Source organism: Pelophylax lessonae, assembly GCF_965119305.1.
Source record: "Pelophylax lessonae genome assembly, chromosome: 3".
NCBI lineage: Eukaryota > Metazoa > Chordata > Amphibia > Anura > Ranidae > Pelophylax > Pelophylax lessonae.
In genome coordinates this window covers 437,206,491-437,230,903 of record NC_138770.1, presented here as the reverse complement: position 1 = coordinate 437,230,903, position 24,413 = coordinate 437,206,491, and the positions used below count along the sequence as shown (strand labels likewise).

General features: G+C 47.1%; 1 protein-coding gene across 1 annotated transcript in view; it reads right to left on the bottom strand.

Annotated features, from left to right (window-relative positions):
- The window catches only part of LOC309549428 (uncharacterized protein), a 123,891-nt gene extending 121,329 nt beyond the window's left edge, over positions 1 to 2,562 (bottom strand). Inside the window, exon 1 of the mRNA XM_082249718.1 lies at positions 2,217 to 2,562. Within this exon, the coding sequence (XP_082105844.1) occupies positions 2,217 to 2,442 (226 nt within the window). The 5' untranslated portion in view covers positions 2,443 to 2,562. The remainder of the gene's footprint in view (positions 1 to 2,216) is intronic.
- Positions 2,563 to 24,413: the final 21,851 nt, after the last annotated feature.

Sequence of the window (24,413 nt, the reverse complement as noted above, 5' to 3'; positions counted from 1 at the left end):
GTGCTACAGTGCATAAAGTTGAACGGGTGTCATTTTATGACACTTCAATAAAGTTATAAAAGGGCCCCTACACAACGCACACCAGCACAAACACACTACAGTGTGCAGGCTGATGTGAATGAGCCCTAAGTGATGATATTGAGGGCTTGCAAACACAAGCTGGAACATTGAATAGAAGACGTTAGCTGTCACAGTCACACTTAAGTGTCAGTTCACATATATGTGGTGCGGCACATCTCATGGGATTCGCATCACATTCCTGTGCAAATGACATGCGATGTCTGAGCGGTGCAATTTTAGCCATTCATTTTGTATGGTTCAAAAGGCACCACATCCGCACAAAAAAGGTGCAAGACCTTTTTTTCCCTGCACTGGAATCAGATCTCATGGGTGCTCACACCTATGCGATCCAAATTTCTCAATCGCATTGTGTTTTGCAAACTGTTTTGGGGTGTCGTTAACATTGACATCTGCTGCGGTTCGCATGAACGATGTGCGATTTCCTTGCAGTTCAGGAAATCCACAGGAATTCATGTACTTACCGCACCACATAAATGTGAACCGACCGAGGCTTAGTGTTCCATAAACACGCGTAAAAGCCCGTCGCGTTTGGGGTTTTTGCGCCACGCGCATAGGGCAGCCCATTGATTTCCTCTGACAAAAAATGTGGCAAAGTAGCTCATGCACCTTTCTGAGCTTCATGTTTCTATTAACCTTCTATTAACCGAAGATTTGGCTGCATTTGACACTCTTTGTGAGGCAAATATGCATAATTTGGGGTGCCCTTAACAAAAAAAAAAAACCCAAGTTCACGGAAAGCTAAAAAGTATGAGTGTGCCCTCCGTGCTGGCTGCTGGGGAAGAGGGGGAGCGTGTATATTTTTTTTACCCTAGGTAAAATAAAAAGAGCAATTAACCCTTGCAGGACAGGGGACTTTGGTTTCCAAGGTGTTGAAAGGAGTTCTCCCTGTACACAGCAGCTGGTGACAGTTTACAGTTGTCCAGTCTATTAATAGAAGACAGAGGAAATGAGTTCCCAGCTGAAGAAACACGTGTAGGCCAAGGAAAAACAATGACAACATAAGCCCTTCCCCCTCTCTGCCTGTCCAGGATGCATTTCCTATAGTCCTCAGTACCAGCTACTGAGCCCCTTTCCTGGGCTGCCACCTCCAATGAGGGGGGGGGGAGAGAAGCGCCCCCATCAGTGGACTCCCAGTATTAGAAGGAAGTGCCCCTCTCCCCCATCAGTAGACTCCCAGTATTAGAGGGAAGCGCCCCTCTCCCCCATCAGTAGACTCCCAGTATTAGAGGGAAGTGCCCCTCTCCAGTCAGTGGGCTCCCAGTAATAGAGGGAAGCGCCCCCCAGTCAGTGGACTCCGAGTAATGGGGGGGGGGGGAGGTTGAGTGCCCCCCCCCAGTCAGTGGACTCCCAGTAATGGCTGGGAGGAGGTTGAGTGCCCCCCAGTCAGTGGACTCCCAGTAATGGGGGGGGGAGGGGAGGTTGAGTGCCCCCCCAGTCAGTGGACTCCCAGTAATGGGGGGGGAGGGGAGGTTGAGTGCCCCCCCAGTCAGTGGACTCCCAGTAATAGAGGGGAGTGCCCCCCCAGTCAGTGGACTCCCAGTAATTGGGGGGGGGGTTGAGTGCCCCCCCCAGTCAGTGGACTCCCAGTAATTGGGGGGGGGGTTGAGTGCCCCCCCCCAGTCAGTGGACTCCCAGTAATGGGGGGGGGTTGAGTGCCCCCCCCAGTCAGTGGACTCCCAGTAATTGGGGGGGGGGGTTGAGTGCCCCCCCCCAGTCAGTGGACTCCCAGTAATTGGGGGGGGGTTGAGTGCCCCCCCCCCCCCAGTCAGTGGACTCCCAGTAATGGGGGGGCGAGGTTGAGTGCCCCCCCCCAGTCAGTGGACTACCAGTAATGGGGGGGAGGTTGAGCGCCCCCCCCCCAGTCAGTGGACTCCCAGTAATGGGGGGGTTGAGTGCCCCCCCCAGTCAGTGGACTCCCAGTAATGGGGGGGCGAGGTTGAGTGCCCCCCCAGTCAGTGGACTACCAGTAATAGAGGGAAGTGCCCCCCCCCCCCAGACAGTGGACTCCCAGTAATGGGGGGAGGGGGGAAGTGCCCCTCTCCAGTCAGTGGACTGCCAGTAATGGGGGTAATGGGGGGGAGGGGGGAAGTGCCCCTCTCCAGTCAGTGGACTGCCAGCACACTGCTCTTACTGACCTGTCTCCATATGATTGAGGAACTCCTGGGCTGCCTGCTTCTCATGGTTCTGCAGCACAGGTTGGTAGAGTTCCCTGACTGAGGAGCCCTTGGGGTTGAGGCAGCAGCATTCTCTGAGCATGGCCATGCATTCCTTGATGTTCTCCACTATCGTGGACGAGAGTCTCCTCATAAAGTTCACAAAGTCCTGGAACAGCTGAGCGCACCTCTCACACAGGCGACCCATGGTGTCGGTTCCCTGTGAGCCGAGGAACCTTGTGCCTTCCTTGCCTTCAGCCTGGACCGAGCTCTTACTGCACAGACAATGCCGCCTTCACAGACCCATAACAGAACAGTCCGTCCGTTCCTCACTGGGCAATGGGCATCCCCTTCACTGGAGCTCCGTGCCCTGGAAACGACAGACAAAGAAATGAAGTCACCGAATCCCTCTGCACAATCACACAGTGAGGTAATGCTCGGCTCCGCCCCGTACACACTGCTTCATGCCTATTGGCCGGAGGGGAGTAAGGCTTGATTTGTACAGAACTGGCTGTTCCAGTTCTATGAGGAGAGCTTGCATCCAATGAGAGCACAGCACAAGAATTCTATTATGCCTGAATAGGGGAGTGCAGGCACAGGGCTACACAGATGTTCTGCTTCTTCATGTCCTGGAAAAAAAAAACATGAAAGAGCTTACCTTTAGTATTTATTGTGTCACTACAGCAGTCCTTGACAGGCTTGTTCATACTAAATCCACAGAGCCTCACAGTTGTTTTCTATGTGCCCTGTACACGCATAGCGCTGTGTTGAGGGGCAGTGCGCAGCATAAGGCCTTGTTCCCATCTGGGCATAGCAGAAACGCGCGTTTCTGTAAACGCTCGAAAGACGCGCTAAAACCTGCAATGCGCTTGCACCACAAACGCGGGTAGCAGACGCCGGCTTTCCACACAGCAAAACACGCAAAGAAAACGCCTGTTGCAAAACACACCTGGCTCATAGGGTTGCCACCTCATCCCTTTACCCAGGTAAGGACGAGGCATTTTCTGGTACTTTGTTTTCATGTGAAAAATCTATATGTATATTTTTTTTTTGCTAGAAAATTAGAACCACCTAGAGAACAAATTGGTGGGTTTTTCAATTTAGGTCCCATGGTATTTGCACAGTGGTTTTTCAAACGCAGTTTTTGGGGGAAAAAAATCTACACTTTTAAAAATTTGAATAAAAAAAAATATATATATATAAACTAAATTTTTTTGTAAAATATAAAAAGGATGTCACACTGAGTAAATAGATACCAAATGCCATGTTGTAAAATGGCACACACGCACAACGGCGACAGACAAACATACATTTTACTATCCATAGGTGACTCTGCAAACGTCTCTCTCTACAGGTTACCACTTTAGATGTACAGAAAAGGTCTAGTGCTAGAATTACTTCCCATTATCTGGCGTTCACGGTGTATCACGTGTGGGATGATTGCAGTATGCGTGTGTTCAGGACTGGGGGGGGTGGGGTTGGGGCACCTAAAATGTTTTTTTTTTTCTTAATTATTAATTTAGATGTTTTTTTATACTGTTGCTCTAAAAAAATGTTTTATCACTTTTATTGCAGTCACAAGGAATGTAACATCTCTGTGACAGCAATAGGCACATGACAGGTACTCTTTATGGAGAGATCTGGGGTCTATAGGACCCCAAATCCCTCCTTTGCTTTTGAAAGCATTCAAAAACGCCAAAATCCGCATTTTTAAGTACTTTTGTTTAAAACTTGCGCCTTTAGGGTTCCTGTAAACCAGAAGTTATGTCATCATGACATCACTTGCAGGTTACTATATCCGAGACCCAATGAAAGTCAATTCCAGCTTTGTTTGGGTCTCTTGACAGCCGGCAGACATGCCAGTTGGTCGCTCGATCTCCAGGTGGGACGGGAGAGCCCAGGGGGAGTGGCGAAAGGTGGCGAAAGGGGGAGGAAACGTCCCCTCCCGCTACTTGTATAACAGCCGAGCTTAGCTGCATTGGTTGTTATTACAAGAGAGCCTACAGCGGCTCTAAAAAACGGTACCGGGGTGATGCCTGCAGCCGCAGGTATCATTCTGGTACAACCACTTGAAGTCAAATCGTACAGGTACATGAATTGGCGGCAAGTTATTGAACCCGAACACATATGAATTACACAGGTTCTTAAGATAATTTAAAGTGATTGTAAAGTCTCTTTTTTTTCTATTAAAATAACAAACATGTTACACTTACCTCCTCTTCTCGGGTCCCTCTTCGGTGTCCCTGGCCCTCCTTCCTGTTAAGTGTCCCCACAGCAAGCAGCTTTCTCTAGGGCACCGAGCCGAGCTGCAGCTCCATGTATCCATTCAGACACAGAGCTAACGTTCTGCCCCGCCCCTCTTTTCTGATTGGCTGAGTTTGATTGACAGCAGCGGGAGCCAATGGCACTGCTGCTGTGTCTCAGCCAATCAGAAGAAAGAGTCCTGGAAGGCTGAGGCACTTGTGGACATTACTGGATAGAGAGGGGGCTCAGGTAAGTATTGGGGGGAGGGGGGCTGCTGCACACAGAAGGCTTTTTATCCTAATGCATACGGTAGAATGCATTAAGATAAAAAAAAAAAAAAACCTTCTGACTTTACAGCCCCTTTAATGCAGGTAAGGCACCAAGTGAGTTTAATTACCACCTTCATCAATTCATATGTAAATCGGTTTTAAAGGGTTAAGGTGGCAACCCTATTGGCTCAGTGCCAAAACTTGGTAGATGAGCTTCTTTAGTACATTTTTGGAGTAGAGGGAAGCCCATTTCATGGTGCCTCTAAAAACGCCATGCAGCAGCGTGACTCAGGTGTGAACCGAGGTTAATTTTGTCGGCAAAAGTATTTTCATCGTAATTTTCGCCAGCTGTTTTTTTTTTTAATCAGAAAAAAAGTTTGAGAGAGAGAGATCAACAAACTATACAGAAAAACAAAAAAAAACAAGAACATTCCAGAGATTCCATACATAAAGAAATGCAATGTCAAAGAATGGTGACATAATGTCAACATTGACATGTATAGCGGTAAAGATTTTGCCTCACGTGAACTATAACATTAGGCACAGTAGCAAAAAATAAGAGTCCCAGCTTCATTTTGGCTAATAGACTCAGCTGTATCCCAAAACAGCCACTGCTTTTGAAAGCCTTGGACCTTACAGTAAGAGTCTATCCATAATTAAAGTTTTACTAAACCCACAACAGTAAAATCAGTCTGTATATGCAGTAAAGCATGCTTGTTATACTCACTGTGGAACCTAAGGGGGTAATCATGCACATTGCATAAAAAGGCTGTTTGATACTGTCTTCTCTGATCCTCCCCTTCCTCCACAGTCCCCAATCCATCTCCTGATAAGACAGAGCCTTTGGAGTCACTCTGCACTAGAGAGAGACTCAGGTGTGTTCGAGATCCTAGTCCCAACCCACCTGCCTGATCCCACCAGGAAGCCAACACTGCACACAGCTGCAGACTGGAAAATATGTCTCACTGCCTGTGATTAGCGTTGGGCAGTGTGGGCTTCCTGGCAGAATCGGGCAGGTGGGTTTGGACTAGGATCCCAAAACACACCTGAGCCCATCTCTATTAAACACCTTAACCAAAAGTTAAACGGGAAGGATGCAGTCTCCTTGTCCCTCTCTGATAAAGATGCATGTGTTCCTGGGTCCGCAGCTCCAAGAAAGATGCAACTCCAGAATCCCCTAAAAATCTTTATTTGCTACATGAAGGTCAAGATTAAAAACTGACACGTTTCGGCATACAGGTGTTCCTGCGGCTCTGGGCTTCTGCTCACCCTGGGACCCAGGTGGCATCTCTTCCTGGGGCAGTGGGGCTTCCAAGCAGCTTTCGGTTACGGTCGCTGGAGCGCAGGGGGAAGGGCCGGTTCCCGGCTGGCATTTCAGGTCCTTGCAGCGGCGCCAATTCACCTGGAAATTCGAATGTGCCTTGAGATCTTCGCTGCACCCTCTGCAAGCTTGGAATCAGTGGAACCAGCAGCAGCAGTGGCGAGAGCAGGAGCCACAGGCAACAGCCAAGCTCAGTAAATAAGATGCAGGGGCATCGGATTTCTTTTACCTGATGGTCCAGTTTCTCCCCCCCCCCTTCTCCTGGGTGTTGATTGGATGAGAGGTGTACTTATCTGGAGAGTGCAGTGTGGTTGGCAGATGCTTTGTCTGGAAGGTTGGGCTTGGGGTTTGGAGTGACTCTTTTTTCCCCTCGGTTAAAGTAGAACTAAAAACAAAACACTTTTTTTTTTTAGGTTTTGGAAGGAGGGGAGAGAGGGATTTCCACTCACTTCCTGTTTGACTATGGGACAGGAAATGGAGGGAAATCTCTGCAACGGGACAGATGGCATAACAAAAATTGATAGGGGTTATAACCCTTCCTTGCTCTATTCAAAATGAAAACAAAAAAAAAAAGTTTTGCCTATAGTTCTACTTGAATGGCTTGTTTGTTTGTCAATTGGGTTTTGTCAGGCCAAAGGCATGGGAAAACAAAAAAACAAAAACTAAAACGCTCTCCTCCAACACCAAAAAGCAGATGTCCCTCCAGTAAAACCACCCTCAGGGATTCCTGATCCAAACTTTTATGCAAGGCTTGTGTAGCGAGTTTGGTGAAACAGGAATTTTCTCTGCAGTGCAGCAAACTCGTCACTTCTATTAAAGAGGAGCTCCAGGCTCCTTCAGAAAAAAAAAAATGTAAAAAGTCAGCAGCTACAAATACTGTAGCTTCGGACTTATAATACTAGGACACATTCCCAGGCAATCTTTAATAGTGACTGGACAGTATCGGTAGGATGCCTGAGATATGCACTTGCTCTCTTAGACCCCGTTCACACTGGGGCGACCTGTCAGTGACACAAGTCGCTCTGACTTAGAAAAAGGGTCCGGAGCTTCTTTGGGGCGACCTGCATTTACTTCAATGATATGAAGTCTGTGCCGGCCGCTCCGAGGTCGCGGTGCGAGCTGCGCACCGTGACCTGTGAGGTCGCCCCGGCAAGTAGTGTTGCCCCAGTGTGAACGGAGTCTTAAGCAGCAGCCATTGTTGGGGGGTTGGTGGTTCTAGGCTAACTCTCTGTTCTTTTAGTTGTTGTTCTCTAGTTTTTATGTTTTGTTGAGCCTGGGTATGCCCACACGGCTCTGTTTTGTACCTTGTTTATTTTCTTTTTAAAATGCAATAAACAGAATTTTCAAAAACAAAAAAAAAAAAAAAAATAATAGTGCATGGACCCTGGGCAAACAATTTCTTGGGCCTCCCCCTCCCTTAATGCAATTTTGCACTCCACCCAAACATCACTAACAAAACAAACACGTAGACGTATCGCCCAAAAACTTTAATAGTGTAATCATAAAGAACTGGTCCATACTCACTGATTAGTTGCACTTGCATACTGCTCACTGATTGGTTGCTAGAGGTTACTGCACATCATTACCACTCACTGATTGGAAGCTAATGCACATCATTATTGCTCATTGATTGGTTTCTAGAGGTTACTGCACAACATTACCACCTACTTATTGGTTGTTCGAGGTTACAGTACAATATTACAGCTTACTGATAGGATGCTGAAAGTTACAGCCTTTTATCCTTTTGTCATCCATTTAGAACACATGCCTGCAAAGACACAAGACCATACATACACAAAAAAAAAAAAAAACACAAACAAACAAGTAAAAAAAAAAAAACACACAAAAAACAAAATAGGTACTAAACTACACACCAAAAAATACTGTAACACCAGAAATGTATCTGCAGACATAGAATCAGTACCATACTGACACACCAGCAAACATGTCACAGATTAGACTTAGCAATAACATGCAAAGCCACAGCAGTTAACAAAACCAGCAGCCTACTCTCATGCAGTAAAAGGGCATACATTCCAGAGGTAAATCAATTAATCTACCCATTTACAAAACACTGGTTCACCCTCATCTGGAATATGTACAGAGGTCAGTAGTGGGTAGGGCAGTGTAACATAGGTCAGTAGTGGGGCAGAGGACAAAAGTCATTAAAACGTAGGACAGTGCACAGGGGTCACCAGGGCAAAGTATTGGGCATGACAAAGACAGAGGACCGGAGGTCAAGAAGACACTGTATGGGGGGTCAGCATGGCAATGTAAAGGGAGTCAGAAGGGCACAGTACAGGGGCAGGGAGGGCAGTAGGATGTAGGGCAGTGTAATAGAGGTCAGTAGGATATAGGGCAATGTAATAGAGGTCAGTAGGATGTAGGGCAGTGTAAAAGAGGTCAGCAAATTAAAGGTCAGTAGTATGGAGGGTAGTGTATAGAGGTCAGTAGGATGTAGGGCAGTGTACAAAAGTCAGTAGGATGTAGAACAGCGTACAAAGGTCAGTAGTAGGTAGGGCAGTGTACAGAAGTCATTAAAACATAGGACAGTGCCCAGTGGTCAACCGGGCAGAGGATATGGTGTCACCAGGGCAAAGTATTGGGCATGACAAAGGACCAGGGGGTCAAGAAGACAGTATGGGGAGTCAGCATGGCACTGTAAAGAGAGTCTGAAGGGCACAGTATGGTGGATGGGAAGGCACACACTAGGTGGGTCAGGAGGGCACAGTACAGGGGCAGGGAGGGCACACACAAGAGGGAGGGCCAGGAGAGCATAGTATGGGGGCTTGGAGGGCACACACCAGGGAGGGCCAGGATGGCATACACCAGGGGGCAGTGACAATCATTAAGCCCAATTTATCATAGTGCTTCCCATTTGTCAGCTAACAGGCAGCGCTTCTATGTTAAGCTGCGGTAGCCCAGCAGACTTAGCATAGAGGTGCCTGTAAGCTAGTACACAAGGTACAGAAAGAGGATTTTACCTCCACATGCACTGGCTTGTCTCCCTCTGCTCACTGTCACACCAACCCCTCCAGACGGGCGCGATCTCGGATGTCAGGCACAATCCCCATCCCGCCAACTAAAACAGCAGGCTCCACCTCGGAGATGTCCCTTTATTCCTCCAGGACACTAGCTGTTTCTGAAAAACTGCTGGAGGAGCGAGGTGGGGGGGGGGGGGTACAGGGGCAGAGTTTTCAGTCCCCATATGGGCAGCAATCCCTAATACAGTGATGCGATGAGCAGGCACAGCAATGAAAGGAATGGCTGTAAGCTGTCCTGACCACAGCTCTTATTTCCAGTGCAGGAACATGGGGACAGGAGGCATCCGTGACAGTTGGCAAGTATGGGCAGCTTTTTTGGGCCCCATAAGGACAGGGCCCTGGGCAGCTGCCCCTTTTGCCCCGCATTAAAGACAGCCCTGCACTTATCTGTCCACGAATCCAGTGGTGTCTTGACCCGTGCCGATTTTTCAAATGGCTCTCAGGTCACAGGTGCTGCTGCCACCATCTCGGCTAAGGAAAACCATCAGTGAAGCGAAAAGTTCACTGCAGCAAAGTCAGCCAGAAGTGATAGCGGGTACTTGTCAAAACCAAATATGGCAGCGGAGGGAGGGGGGGGGGTTGAGTTAAACAAGTGGAGCTTCCCTTTGAGGTGTAGTCTCTCTGTTCTTCGTTAGATATGTTTCCTGCACAGCAGTCTGACAGTCAACATAATGTGCCAATGTAACTATGTGTAAGATATCCAGACCTGGAATTCAGCTTTAAACCACTTGATCTCTGGAAGATTATACCCCCTTCATGACCAGCATTTTTTTGCTATTCGGCACTGCGCTACTTCAACTGGCAGTTGCATGGTTATGGACTATTATTACTTAATTTTAGTAGTGGTTTTCCACCATTCCTTTTCTGTGCAGGATGATTATTCACATACAGTAGTTCATGTCAGGCAGTCCTCCATTAAAATGCTGGGGTCAGGGACAACCATATTTTCAAATTAAATTTAAGAAAAAAAAATATGAAAAAATTCTCAGAACATTTGAATGTCATTTGAAAGATTTTGTTTGCTTTTTAACATTTGATTTTTGAGTGAATTAACTTTATTGATCCAAAACCAAATAAAAAAAAAACATTCCATCCTGCTCCTTCAAATTTTCCCATCACTGTGGTCAAAAACAATCAGTTTGACCCCACTAATGATTAGAAAAAACAAACAAAATTAATATTGCTTTAAGCAGCACAAAATGAAACCCAAAAGCAAACATTTATTATATTGCAGCTTACCAATGCTTAGATGTGATGTCTGCAGGGGAGGACTGAGCGGTCGGGCACTTCGGATGTGGTTCAGCCGCCTAGTACAGCATTAATGCACTCGATGTTGTCTCTGGGTTTCCATGGTGTCCTCAGTGAGCGGGGGCGCGTCGGCATCGCGTACTGAGAGACAATGCGTCGATGTCACGATATCCATGGGTAGGTAATGATTTAGGTAAGTAGATGGTAATGGTCTAAGAATGATTGTACAGTACAGGTTTTGTTCAAGGCAAGCCCAACTAAATACCAGATCCACCGACATCCCTACCAATATGTGCTCTCCCCCAAATTCACCATGGTGGTGAATTTGGGGTAGATCACATATTGGTGGGGGTGTCAGTGGTGAATTGTGTGGTGTAGGGGGGGGGGGGGAATGACAGCGGTGGTGAAGTTGGGGGAGATCACATGTTGGTGGGGGTGTTAGTAGTGGTGTATGACACAGCGGAGGTGTCACCACTGCTGTGTCATACCCCCCCTACACCACTGACACCCCCACCAATATGTGATCTCCCCATCAAATTCACCACAGCTGTGTCACCCCCCCCTCACACACACACACACACACACACACACACACACAATTCACCACTGACCCCCCACCAATATGTGATCTCCCCCAAATTAACCACCTCCGTGTAATCCCCCCCCCCTTCACCACACAATTCACCACTGACACCCCCACCAATATGTAATCTCACCAAACTCACCACTGCTGTGTCATCCCCCACCACCACACACATTTCACCACTGACACCCCCCCCCACCCCAACATGTGATCTCCCCACCAAATTCACCACCACTGTTTCATATCCCTACACACAATTCACCACTGATCTCCTCACCAAATTCCCCACTGCTGTGTCATTCTGGGGGAATGGCACAGCAGTGGTGAATTTGGTGAGGAGATCAGTGGTGAATTGTGTGGGGGGGTATGATACAGTGGTGGTATAGGGCCCACCCCCCCGACCCACACAATTACCACTGACACGCCCCACCCTTATATGTGATCTCCCCACCAAAGTCACCACTGCTGTGTCAACCCCCCCCCCTTTACACCACACAATTCCCCACTGCGGTGTCACCCCCCCCCCCTTTACACCACAAAATTCACCACCAACACCCCACCAATGTGTGGTCTCCCTCAAATTCACCACCTCTCTCATTCCCCACCACCAATATGTGATCCCCTTCAGACCTGATCATTCACTACTACCCATCCCCCCCCTCCCTGCCAATTCACTGTCACCCCATTCCCAACCTCCACTGATACTATCTGACTTTATATTGGTGTATCCATACCATCCTATTTCATCAGTCCCTTTAAATGCAACACCATCTGTCATACTGCACTTATAGGTGTCTGCAGAAAACTGCATATGTGACCCCACCCCACCCCCCCAGACCTGGCAAATCGCCACTGCGTACCACCCCCACTGCAGCACCGTGATCTCCCCCCCCCCCCAGACCTGGCAATTCACCACTGCCTGCCCTCCTGCTACAATGCGATTCTCCCCCTGACTCAACAATTCACTATTGCACCTCACCCTCTTTGCCACTATTTAATTCCCCACCCCCCACTTTAGGGTTACCATCTTAACCCTTCAAACCAGGACACATGTTAATTAAACAGGTTCCATGGCTGATTACATTGGTAATTAAACTCACTTGGTGCCTTATATGCATTAAATCAGCCTCAGAACCTGTGCAATTCATATGTGTCCTGGATTAAATGGATGAGGTGGCAACCCTACCCCACCTAGACCTGGCAATTTACCATTGTATTGCTCTGGTTTTGTCTGTTTGTGATTTGTAATGCTCTGGTTTTGTCCATTTATGATTTTGTAATGCACTGGTCTTGGTTAGTGATGGACGAACATCGGCCGGGGTGGTTCGAGAACGTTAGCCATGAACTTTCTCAAATGTTTGCGAACCGCAAGTTCGTGGCTGGCCCCATTGACTTTAATGGGAGGCGAACTTTAAAAAATTTTAGGTCATATTTGCAGCCACAAAATACTTACTAGCTGTGCACAAATAGTCCCACCACATGGACACTGTCATAACAGAAGTATTACTATTGCAAAAGTTTGCCGAAAATGTTTTATTTTACAGCAAAAAAATGTATTTTTTTCCTAAATCAGCCAGAACTGACAGCAGCTGGTAAATACATGTCAAATACATATAGGGTCCATTCACACGTCTGTAAAATGGGTCCGCATCCCTTCCACAATTTGGCGGAACGTTTACAGACCCATTGATCTTCAATTTCAGTCTGAAAAATTAGGCATTCACAGGATAAAGAAGTGTCGGCCAGTACAGGCTCCAAAAATTAGCCCACATGGGTTTACCTGACAGCTAAGAAGGTTGTATTCTGTGGCTGGAGGTACATTAGGCATTGGCAGAATAAATAAATTGTCGGCCATGAGAGGCCCCAAAAATTAGGCATTCAATGGACATGAAATGCCTTTTATGCCACTGTATTTACTGAAGACAAGGACCATGAATTGTTGTGGGTGGATGGCGGTCTAGCGGATATTTGTGGCCTGTCATGAGGAATTGTAATCAAACATGGTTTGCTGGTCACATGTGTTGAATTCCTCATAGATCCATGCCTCATTCATTTTTATAAATGTGAGGTAGTCAACACTGTCATGAGCTAAGCGAGTGCGCTTATCGGTCACGATCCCCCCTTCTGCGCTGAACGTCCTTTCAGACAGGACACTGGACGGGGGGCAAGCCAACAGTTCCATTGCAAATTGTGCAAGCTCTGGCCAGAGGTCAAGCCTGCCCACCCAGTAGTCCAGGGGTTCATAACTCCTCAAAGCGTCCACATCAGCCGTTAACCCGATGTAGTCGGACACCTGTCAGTCTAGGTGTTCCCTGATGCTGGATCCAGAGTACAGCTGTCGATGGGTCGGCTGAAAGAAGGATCTCGTATCTGAAATGACCAAGACATCTTCAAACTGCCCTCTTCTTGCAGGCGCTGTTGGATTGCTACCCACAACTGTTTCTCTGTGAGTGGAAATTCTTCTGCCAGAGCACGCAAAAGCAGAATGCAGCATTTCTCGAAGCAAGGCCTGGAAGTGCTGCATTCTGACCGCCCTTGTCCCGGGGGTCTAAGTACGTTGCCACCCAGTACTGGTCCTTGCCCTTTATGCTTTTTATACAGGGGTCCCTCTTAAAAACACTGGAGCATGAAGGCCCCCATTCGCACTAAACTGGAAGCGGTGTAGTGGCCTGGCTCCAGCTCATCATCCAGGATAATGTCGTCCTCGTTCTCCTCCCCCCATCCACGGACAACACCAGGGATCCCAGAAAGGTTTAAAGGATGCTCTTCTTGCTCCTCCTCATCCGCCACGGCACCATCCTCCTCTTCAGACTCCTATTGTGGACTTGCCTCAGATGGAGTAGCACCCCCTGGGAATTCATCCAACATTGTGACTTCCTTATCATCCTGCTCCTCGACGGCTTGATCAAGGACACGATGCAATGCACGCTCCAGAAAGAAGGCGTAAGGTACGATGTTACTGATGGCTCCCTGGCCGTGACTGACCAGTTTGGTGATCTCATCAAATGGCCGCAGAAGTCTGCATGCGTCGCGAATGAGCAGCCACTGGTGAAGCGAAAAAAACCCAAGCTCCCCAGAACCTGTCCTGCCGCAGAGTTCGTACAGGTAGTCGTTAACTGCACGTTTCTGCTGGAGCATCCTATCAAGCATATACAAGATTGAGTTCCATTGCTTCGGGCAGTCACAAATAAGACTCCTGACGGGCAGGTTGTGTCGCCGCTGAATGTCAGCAAGTCGAGCCATGGCTGTGTAAGATCTTCTGAAATGGCCCAAGATTTTCCGGGCCTGCCGCAAGATGCCCTGGACCCCAGGGTATTTGGCAATGAATCACTGCACGACCAAGTTCAGGACGTGTGCCATGCATGGCACGTGTGTAATTTTGCCCTGTTTCAGCGCGCTTAGCAGACTGGCACCATTGTCGCACACCACTTTACCAACTGTCAAATTGAGCGGTGTCAGCCACTGATCTGCCTGGGAACGCAAAGCTGAAAGTGCAGGACCAGTGTGGCTCTTGGCTTCCAGGCACAACAAACGTAGCACAGCATGGCAACGTCTCACCTGGCATGTGGAATAGGTTCTGGGGATCTTGGGCGGCGCAGCCGAAGAGACGGTAGCAGCGGAAAAGGAGGAGTCAGCCAAAGAGGAGAGGGAGGATGGAGTAGGAGAAGAAGAGGCAGGCCTGCATGCAATCCGTGGCGGTAAAACCAAATCTACACGGGTGCCACGGGTTACATGCTTGACGGCCGTCGCAAGGTTCACCCAGTGGGCAGTAAAAGTTATATACCTTCCCTGCCCGTGTTTACTAGACCATGTGTCTGTGGTCAGATGTATCTTGGCACCGAACTGTGTGCCAGAGATACATTCACTTGCCGCTGAACATGGCCATACAGCTCTGGAATGCCCTTCTGCGGGAAATATTTCCTGCCTGGGACCTTCCATTGTGGTGTTCTAATGGCCACAAATTTCCAAAAGGCCTCAAAGTCCCCCAGATGATATGGCAGTAGTTGGCGAACTATCAGTTCCAACAAGACAGCAGTCAACCGTTGGGCAAGAGGGTTATCCGGCGTCATTTTTTTTTTACGCTCCAACATTTGGGCCACGGAAGCCTGCCTTTTTCCAGAACAACGTGAGGATGGCATGATGAAGGTGGAGTGGAGGACAAAGGAGAGAGGAGAAGGATTAGGAGAAGAGGCTGGATGGTGAGAGCCTGGAGTGTGGCTTTGTGGGTTCCGACGGCGTTGCTCCCACTGGGCTCAGTGATGGGAGTCTAGGTGCCTTCTTAAGGCGGTCGTCCCTAGGTGAGTGTTGGGCTTACCGCGACTTATGCATTGACTGCAAAGGCTGCAGATGGCAACACTATTGTCAGCAGCGAACACATTAAAAAAAGCCCACCCTGTGGAGCCATGTGCCGGTGTCCTGGGAGCGCCAGATGTGACCGTACATGGTTGATGGCTCGCTCCTGATACATTAGCAGTCTGCTTTGACCCTCCTGTGCAATGTAACTTCCGCCTGCTTCTCCTCCCTATCTGCTGGTCCATCTCTCCCTCTGAACTCCCCTCTTCCTCTCTTGTGGCCACCCACCTGACGTCCACAGACACGTCATCATCGACATCACCTTCCCCACCACTAACATTAGAGATCTCAGAGTAAGCAGCAACAGCGGGAACCAACCTCCTTGGGCTGATCTGGGTACTGACCTCAGACTGTTGAGTGGCGGCTGTTGCTACCTCCTCTTCCTGATCCGATGCTAAGAATGGCTGCGCTTCGCAAATGTCTTGTGATGGATCGGAAAATAATTCCAGTGACTCAAGCGGAGGGTATATGGTGGTGGTGGTGTCTTTGGGGATGCACACAGCAGAGAGTGAAGAGGGTGCAGATAGAGAGGATGAGGAGGGTGCAGAAGAGGAAGGCTGAGTGAGCCACTCAACCAAGTCTGGTGCGTCCTTTGACGTAATCGAACGCACCTTCTGAAACTTCACACTTTGGCTCCGGCCTACTGCTCCTGCCCTACCCCTACAACCCCTGAGTAAGGGCCTGCCTTTTCCTCTGCCTGTCCTTTTTTAAATTACCCTGTGAAAAAAAGTCTCTAGAGAAGGGCAGTATATGTGGAACAAGGTATATAACACGCCGCTTCAATCTGTGGTATTGGGGGGCCACTGGTTTATCACCCCAGTTGTACAAAAAAAATGGCCAGTAAGTTTGGCACTGTGTGTAGCAGAGTTAACGCAGCAAAAGAGGCAATATTGTTGCAGGACACAAATACACTTATAAAAGTATACTCAGATAACACCCCGCTTCAATCTGTCGTTTAGGGGGGCCACTGGTCTATCACACCAGTTATAATACTTTTTTAAAAGTGCTTTTGTCACTGTTTGTAGTTGTAGTATTGCTGCAGAAACGCTCACCGCACCAGTCACAATACTGCACAGTGCTCAATACAAATCCACTATAATATGCTTTCTATATTAGAAAGTATATTATAAGTGTATTACACCCCTATACAGTATAGTGCAGTGCACACCAAAGAATAGTACACCTATACCAAATACCAGTCCTTAATAGGACTTTTGTGGACCTTAACAGAGCGATTTGTGTCACTGACAATCTGTCCCTGGTGCACACAGAAAACCTCTGATGGCTGTGTCATGGGTCAAAGTTCTCCCCAATGTAAACTAATATGGCCGCCACGAACAACGCCATATGTTCGCAAAAATCGGCGGACTGGGAACGAGCAAAGTTTGCCGCGAACCGACCGCCGGGCGAACTGCAAGGCCATCCCTAGTCTTGGTTTGTCTTTTATTATTGGTAATGCACTTGTCTTGGTTTGTGATTTATTTTGCACAGTTTGGGATTTGCATTCGTTATTTATATTGCACTTGTTTATAAATAATTGCACTTTTGTTCCTTGTGTCTAAAGATTGTGTAGGGTGTTGCTGGAGGCGGGATGTGGGTGTGGCTGGAGGCGGAACATGGGTGGAGCCTGGAAGGGGGTCCTTGATTTATTTTGCCCAGGAGCCCTGACGGTTCTCAGTCTGCCCCTGGATGTCTTCTATTTTCTTCTGGTGATCCAGCCAGTAAGTCTGTTGCTTTTCAAAAGAACAATCAGTTCTGCAGATTCAGCAGTCAAGTCTGGTATACATAGGTAGTTTCTTTTCATTCAACGCAGCAGGCTGAATGGAGAAAAAAAAAGAAAAAAAAAACCTCCAGAGGAGCCCACTGTACTAACCATGCAATGTTAGTACATCGATCTCCCCGCTGAGCGATTGTGTTCTGACTGGGGGACCCCCCTCCAGAACACACCGGTCAACCCTCACAGCCATTGGGAGCGCTGGTCATCTGTTAGTTTTCCAGCATGCCAGTTTGAAGAAGCCAGACAGACTGCTGTACACACTGGCCAGATGTCAATACCCGGCAATATTCGGTCCGTGTATAGCTGCCTTTAGAGAGATGAGACAAACCATAACACTGACAGAGGTGTTTACAATGATCAGCTTTTGTTTGTTTGCTAACCTTTATCCCAAAAGGAAAAAACTGCTGGTGTAGGTGTAACTGATTAGAAAGTGTAAGCTGGCGTTTGGCTTCAATTCATTAGTGCAATAGTAATCTGCCAGTACATTGAACACTTCCCTCTCCCCAGACTGACAATTCTGCTGTCCAAAAGATGCCCCTTGTGCTAATTTATCCAGAATTGGGGCCCTCTAATACAGGAGGTGCGTTATTGGCCAGATAGCCAGGAAGAAACAAAGGGAAAAAAGCCAAAGAAAAGAAAATGAATGAAGTTACCACATCTAATGATTGGTAAGCTGGAACATATTGTATTTTTGGTTTTCGGTTTAATACCGCATTCGGAAGGAGCAGTTGGGGGGGGGGGGCAACAAAAAAAGCATCCCTGGAAAGGTTTTCGAAATTCTGGCAACTATGCAAATATGTCATGGACAAATTGCCGACTGCTGTTCTTTAAAGCTATTATGAGGCGGATACTGCCATAAAAACTTGTTATCCTGGATGGAATATATAAGTGGTATGCAACTAGCCTGCAGGCCCACTGTTTGAGTTCCTTCAATCCTAAAGTACTGAAGATCTCACACTGAAGGCTGTTTTTCTGGTTGCAATTACCACTGTTAAGCGGGTTCCAGAGATTACAGCACTTGGATGTGCTAAGCTCTTTTTTCACTTTTTGCTTGACAGAGTTGCCCACATTCCAAGGCTAGGTTCGCTATTCATAGTTTTATCCAGGTTCCAAGTCATTCAGCAACTAGCCGTACTGACTTTTACCATGCCAGAGTGAGCGCAAGTTCACCCAGCCAATGTGGGCAGAATCCTAAAATTTAGTCTCTAGGTTATGTTGCAGTTAAGAAGGTCAGAACAAGGGTTTGTGATTTCCTGGAGGGAAAAAAAAAAACAGGAATAAGGAAGCTTCCCTGGAAAGCTATCAGTCTGGATAACCAGGGTCTTTAGAAAGGGTGAATTTTCTGCCAACAGCAGAAAGGCAGACTGTGCACCAAGCGGGCCACGTCAGGGGCACCCCCGACGACATCCGTTGTGACGAAATGTGTAGGGGGAGCGATCACTCACGTCACCATACATCTTGAAAAAAGGAAGTGGCCATTGCTATTCCCAGGTTTGGAGTTTTCCATCAACAAAACACTAAGTGGTTAGTATTTTTTTTTTAAATCAAGAAAAAAAATTTATTGAGAAATCGCAGGCAAATACAAACAGTGCAACAGAAGAAACAAGTAAAAACAGCCACAAGATAAGGCACATAATGTGTTACAGATCTCAGCCACAGAACCAGTATACATCAGAAATCAGAGAGCAGCCTGAACCAAAAAAATCGTAGCAAAAAAAAACAAAAAAAAAAAAAACAGTCATGCATCAAAACCAAAGCAGCTCTCACAACACATACCACCAGAGGCCCCCCCCCCCCCCCCCCCAATTACCTAAAGCAGCAGACGGTCGAGGACCAGGTCGGTAGGAGCCATCCCCGGAGAACCCAGCCAGACTCCCCAGATTTTCTGGAACTTAGCCGGGGCACCTCTATGCAGGTAAATAAACTTTTCAATGCGAAGGGTGGCACCCAGTCGCTCCAGCCATATCCGATATGTAGGAGGATCCCGATCAACCCAATGTCGGAGAATAAGCAGTCGAGCCTGAAACAGAGCTTGCGCAGCCGCCTCTCGCAAATATCTATCATCTATAATGTGATCCAATATACCCAAGAGGCAGTGCTTGGGATCCACAGGGATCGCCAAGCCCAGAACTCTGTTAATAGTGGAGGTCACTGAGGTCCAGTACCGATGCAGTTTTGGGCATCTCCATAACAGGTGTATTAGGTCCCCCACCTCTCTCTCTCACATCTATTGCACATATTGTCCGGTCGGATACCCATAGCAAACAGCTTCGCCGGGGTATGATGTACCCGTAGAAGGATATACAGCTGGGACACTTGATGGGAAACATTAAGCGAGCACTTTTTAACTGACTCCAAGGCCTCCTCCCACTGCTCAGCAGGTATCTCCCCCACATCCCCGCCCCACTGGTCACACGCCTTACAGGGATATCTGTCCAGATATAGAGCCAATAAGGCTGCATAGCAGGCTGATATAAAACCCTTAGTAGAAGTATACTGCTCCATAAGGAAAAATACCGGTGTGGAGGACAAGCTGGAGTGGGACAAGGAAGGCTGTGCCCGGAATGCATGCTGAAGTTGCAGGTAATAGAACTTCATAGTATTTGGCAAGGAGAACCGAAGTTGCAGTTGCTCAAAGGGTATGAGCGCCCCATTGAGCAGAATGTGTTTAATGTGGGAAACCCCAAACTGCAGCCACCTTCCAGCCTGATCCAGCTTGTCCAGCTCAGGGTATGTGCGATTATGCCATATGGGACTATAAGAAGTGTAGCCGGTAACCTGTTGTAACTGTCTGGCCTTATCCCAGACTTTCTGAAGAAGTCTATAGGTAGGGTGGAGTTTGTTAGATTTAGCAAAGAGTTGAGCCTCCAACCCCTCAGGAATGCCGTGGGCACCTGTGAAATGCCCCATCAGTGTCAGAGCAGGGCCACCTCCCGTTCCAGCCACAGCCCCAACCAAGTGCTGCAGCTGAGAGGCTAGATAATAAATCCAAGGATTGGGGAGAGAAAGGCCCCCCATGTCCCTGGGTTTCTGCAATTGCTCAATCCGGATCCGGGCCGCCCGCCCTTGCCAGATAAGGGACCTAAACAACGTATTGACTACCCGGAAGATTTTCAGCGTAATGACTACGGGGGAGTTGTGTAAGAAGTACAGGAGTTGCGGCATCAGAACCATCTTTATCAGGTTCACCCTGCCGGCAACCGATAACCACAGTTTGTTCCAGACCTTAATTGTGTCGCGAAACCGAGCCAGGAGTGGGTGGACATTTAGATGACAATATTGAAGCAGATCTGCGGAAACCACTATCCCCAAGTATTTAAAACTAGTTACCACAGGTACTGGACAGAGCGTTCCCAGGAGAGGATCCCCAGGTTTATCCAGCGGCAACAAGGCCGACTTGGACCAATTGATAGTGAGGCCAGAGTATCGGCCAAAATCCTGTATGGTGGCCATAGTGGCTTGTAAAGAGGCACCAGTGTCCCCAAGCATCAGGAGCATATCATCCGCATATAGCAGAATCTTCTCCTGAAGGGGGCCATAGTGAAACCCAACTATGGAGTCCTGATTTCTAATGGTAGCCGCCAGCGGCTCGATAGCCAGTGCGAATAGAAGCGGGGACAGTGGGCATCCCTGCCTAGTGCCTCTCCCCAGACAGAAGTGCTCCGATATCCTGCCACCCTCCCTAATGGAAGCCTGCGGATGATAGTAAAGCAATCTCACCAGGAGATAAATATAGGGCCAAACCCAAACTTTTCCAACACTGCCCATAAGTAGTCCCATTCTACGCTGTTGAACGCTTTGTTGGCGTCCAGCGATAACAGCACCCTATCCCCCTCATTATCCGCCGGTGTCTGCATGGCTACATACAGACGGCGAAGATTAATCGCAGTGGACCTATTGGACATAAAGCCCGCCTGATCCTCATGGACAACATGTGCAATAATAGTATTAACCCTCCTAGCTAAAACCTTTGCCAGTATTTTCACATCAGTCTAGAGTAGAGAAATGGGCCTATAGGAGCCCGGGTCTGATGCAGGTTTACCCGGCTTAAGCAGTAAGACAATACTAGCCCTGGTCATGGAGTCTGGCAGAGCACCCGCCTCCCTAGCCGCATTAAAGACCTTCAGCAGCTCAGGAGCAAGCACCTCAGAATATTGCTGATAGATTTCGACCGGGAGGCCATCATCACCGGGAGCCTTAGAACTCGGGAAGAGAGCAGCCGCCTCTCTCAGCTCATCCACAGTGATGGGAGCCTCCAGATCTGCACACTGACGCTCCATCAGCCGCGGGAGGGAGATTGCGTCCAAATACCGCCGAAGGTCTGCCGGTGCATAAGACACCCTAGAGGAATACAAATCAGAATAAAAGCGCACCAGTTCAGACATAATGGTTTCAGGTGTGTTGGCTATCCGACCACCCAACAACTTGAGGGCACCAATGGGGGGGGCTGAGGGGCGCACTCCCACGTTGCGTGACAGCAGGCGGCCCGTCCGCTCCCCCTTCTCATAGAAGGTAGTTTTAGCAAAGAAACGTTTCTTATCTGCCTTAGACTGCACCTCTCCCACCCACATAGTATTTTTTTTAATAAAATCTCCCATATGGTTTTACGCTATGTGGCTTTTCCAACTTTCTCTTTATGGCATGGTTGAATTCCCTTTATCTTTGGATGAGGCACCCATGAGACCATAAGTGGAGACCAGGAGGTGGTACATATTTTCCAACAAGCAGTAGACACATACACAGGGCATTTGATTTATTTATTTTTTTTTTTTTTTTTAGTAAAGAGTCCACTAGCTCTGGCAGCATGCTGTAAACAGCATGAATGATGTAGCGGGCATGGGGGAACACTCATTGATTCCACAATAGCTGTGGCATTACACTATGTAGAAGCTCAGACTCTCCCAGAAGCCATTGAGGCCCAGCTCTTCTTAAAGTCCAACAAAAGGTACCCCACATATAGGCTACTACATAAGATTTGGTTCAAAGCAAAACTACAAAGTGTCAGGATTTACTAGATACAGCCCATTACGGAACAACAATACTTACCCAGAACTGGCAAAGCAGCAGTGTGCAGCCAGTGGCTAACATATGGTGTTACTCACCTCTGTCAAATTTTAAGCAATGGCAGGTTGCTCCCATTTTCCCACATCCAGGCCAGATCTGGATTGTCAAAAAATGTATTCCCCCCTACCTTCAATTGTAGCACGCCATTAAAGCACAAGCATCCTTTGAGCAGGCGGGGTTATCTCCCACTCCTCTTTTTAATATGATGCAGCAATCCACATCCACTAAACGGTTCATCTACAGGTGCTATGCGATGCCAGAGTACCTGAAGAATTTTCCCAACACGGCTATTGAAAAATGGAGGATCAGTGGTGGGAGGCCATGGAATCTGTCAACAGCTGTTCTTTAAATGTAACCCAAAGACTATCCCAACTATATATTATTGCGGGTTCATCATACCCCACTTAAATGGTTTACTCTTGAACTCCACCCAGACCCATTGTGTAAGAGATGCAAGGGAGCGAAGGGGGACCTGGTACATCCCCTTTGGTGGTGCCCAAAGCTGCACCGCTTTTGGACTGGCATAATAAACAACATTAACAATACTAAAGTTAACATCTCTCTTGACCCTAAACTTTGCTTATTGGGTATACTGAATGAGGTTATAAAAAAGTACATATATGTCAGAGAGGCAGTGTCCAGAGCACTGTTCCAAGCTCAAATGCTGATCTTGCAACATTGGATCTCTCAAGCCTCTCCAACTTTAGAGACGTGGTTAGCCAACATGGAATTAACTTTGAGATATGAGTGCTTGATATATCAGCATAGAGGCAGCCCAATTCAATAAGATCTGGGGATGCTGGCTAGCTACTTCTGGCTTGGCTCCATTGGACCCAATTCTTGATAGGCTATTTACTTAAAGTGGGAACTCAACCGCTCAGTGTGTCCTCACCCTTGGAGTCAGTTTATTTTAAAGTACTCAGGAAGAGCTCTGATGAGAAATCTCTTTTTAATCCATACACTGAGATTTTACTTCTCGGGTTCAATTGGTTTGATAAAAATGCTTCGTCTTTGTACAAGAACATTATTCTACTTTGTATTCTTCGAAAGTATTGTATAATGTAATACTTCGGAATGTACAATGTTTATTGTACCGTTAAAAGTGGTTAAACTTTATTCTGATTAAAAAAAACTAGCTCCAGTAAGAGTCTTAACATTCATAGGGTTATGGTGTTTGGCCTATCCTGCTCATGCCAATTTTCAGCTTTGTTGTACTTTGAATGAAAATTATGCAGTCATACTACGCTGTACCCAAATTAAGTTTTTTTATCAAAGACAGATAGCATTTTTTTTTTTGGTACTATTTAATCACCACTGGGTTTTTTATTGTTTGCTAAAATAATGAAAAAAAAAAAGACAAAAATATTTAAGAAAAAAAGTTTTAGCCTGTTAGAAAATTTTGTAAATAGGTAATTTTTCTCCTTCACTGATGTGCGCTGATGAAGCTGCACTGAAGAAATGGCACTAATATGCGACACTGATGGGTACTGATGGGCGGCACTCATGAGCACTGATAGGTGGGACTGATAGGCAGCACCAGTGCTGGGACAAGGACATTTGGTGCCCAGGGCAAAGATGGCAAACTGCCCCGCCCCCCCCCCCCCGGTTTAAAGAAAGAATCAACTTTTCAAAAAAAAAAAAAAAACTTAATACAAATTCAATTAGGTTTAATGCAACTGAAACAATTAACTCACACATTATTATATGTATTTTAATTGGAGTCACTTAAAAGTCCTTTGAAATAATAACGCAGAAAATGTGCTTGAAAAAAGGCCTGTTATCTGTTTTTTTCTGTCAGGGCCCATGTGAACATACTAAGGTTGTCAGTTCTGCATTTATTTGTGTGAGGTAGTGCCCCAATATCAAATATGCAAATAAATAGGAAACCGCATACATTCATCGCGCCCACATGTATAAATGACATTCAAACCACACGTGAGGTATTGTCAGCAAGAGCAACAATTCTAGCCCAAGACCTCCTCTATAACTAAACTGGTAACCTGTAAAAAGCATAGCCTATGGAGATTTAAGTATCGTAGTTTGGCGCTATTCCACGAGTGTGTAGAATTTTAAAGCGTGACATGTTAGGTATGTATTTACTCGGTGTCACATCATCTTTCACATTATACAAAAAAAAAAAAAAAGGTAGGCTAATTTAGTGTTTTGTTTTTTTTTATTCATGAAGCCATTTTTTTTTCCCCAACAAAAACGTTTGGGGGTTCTGAGTATTTTTTAGCAAAAAAAAAAAAAAAAGGGAAATTGATTTTTTTACATGT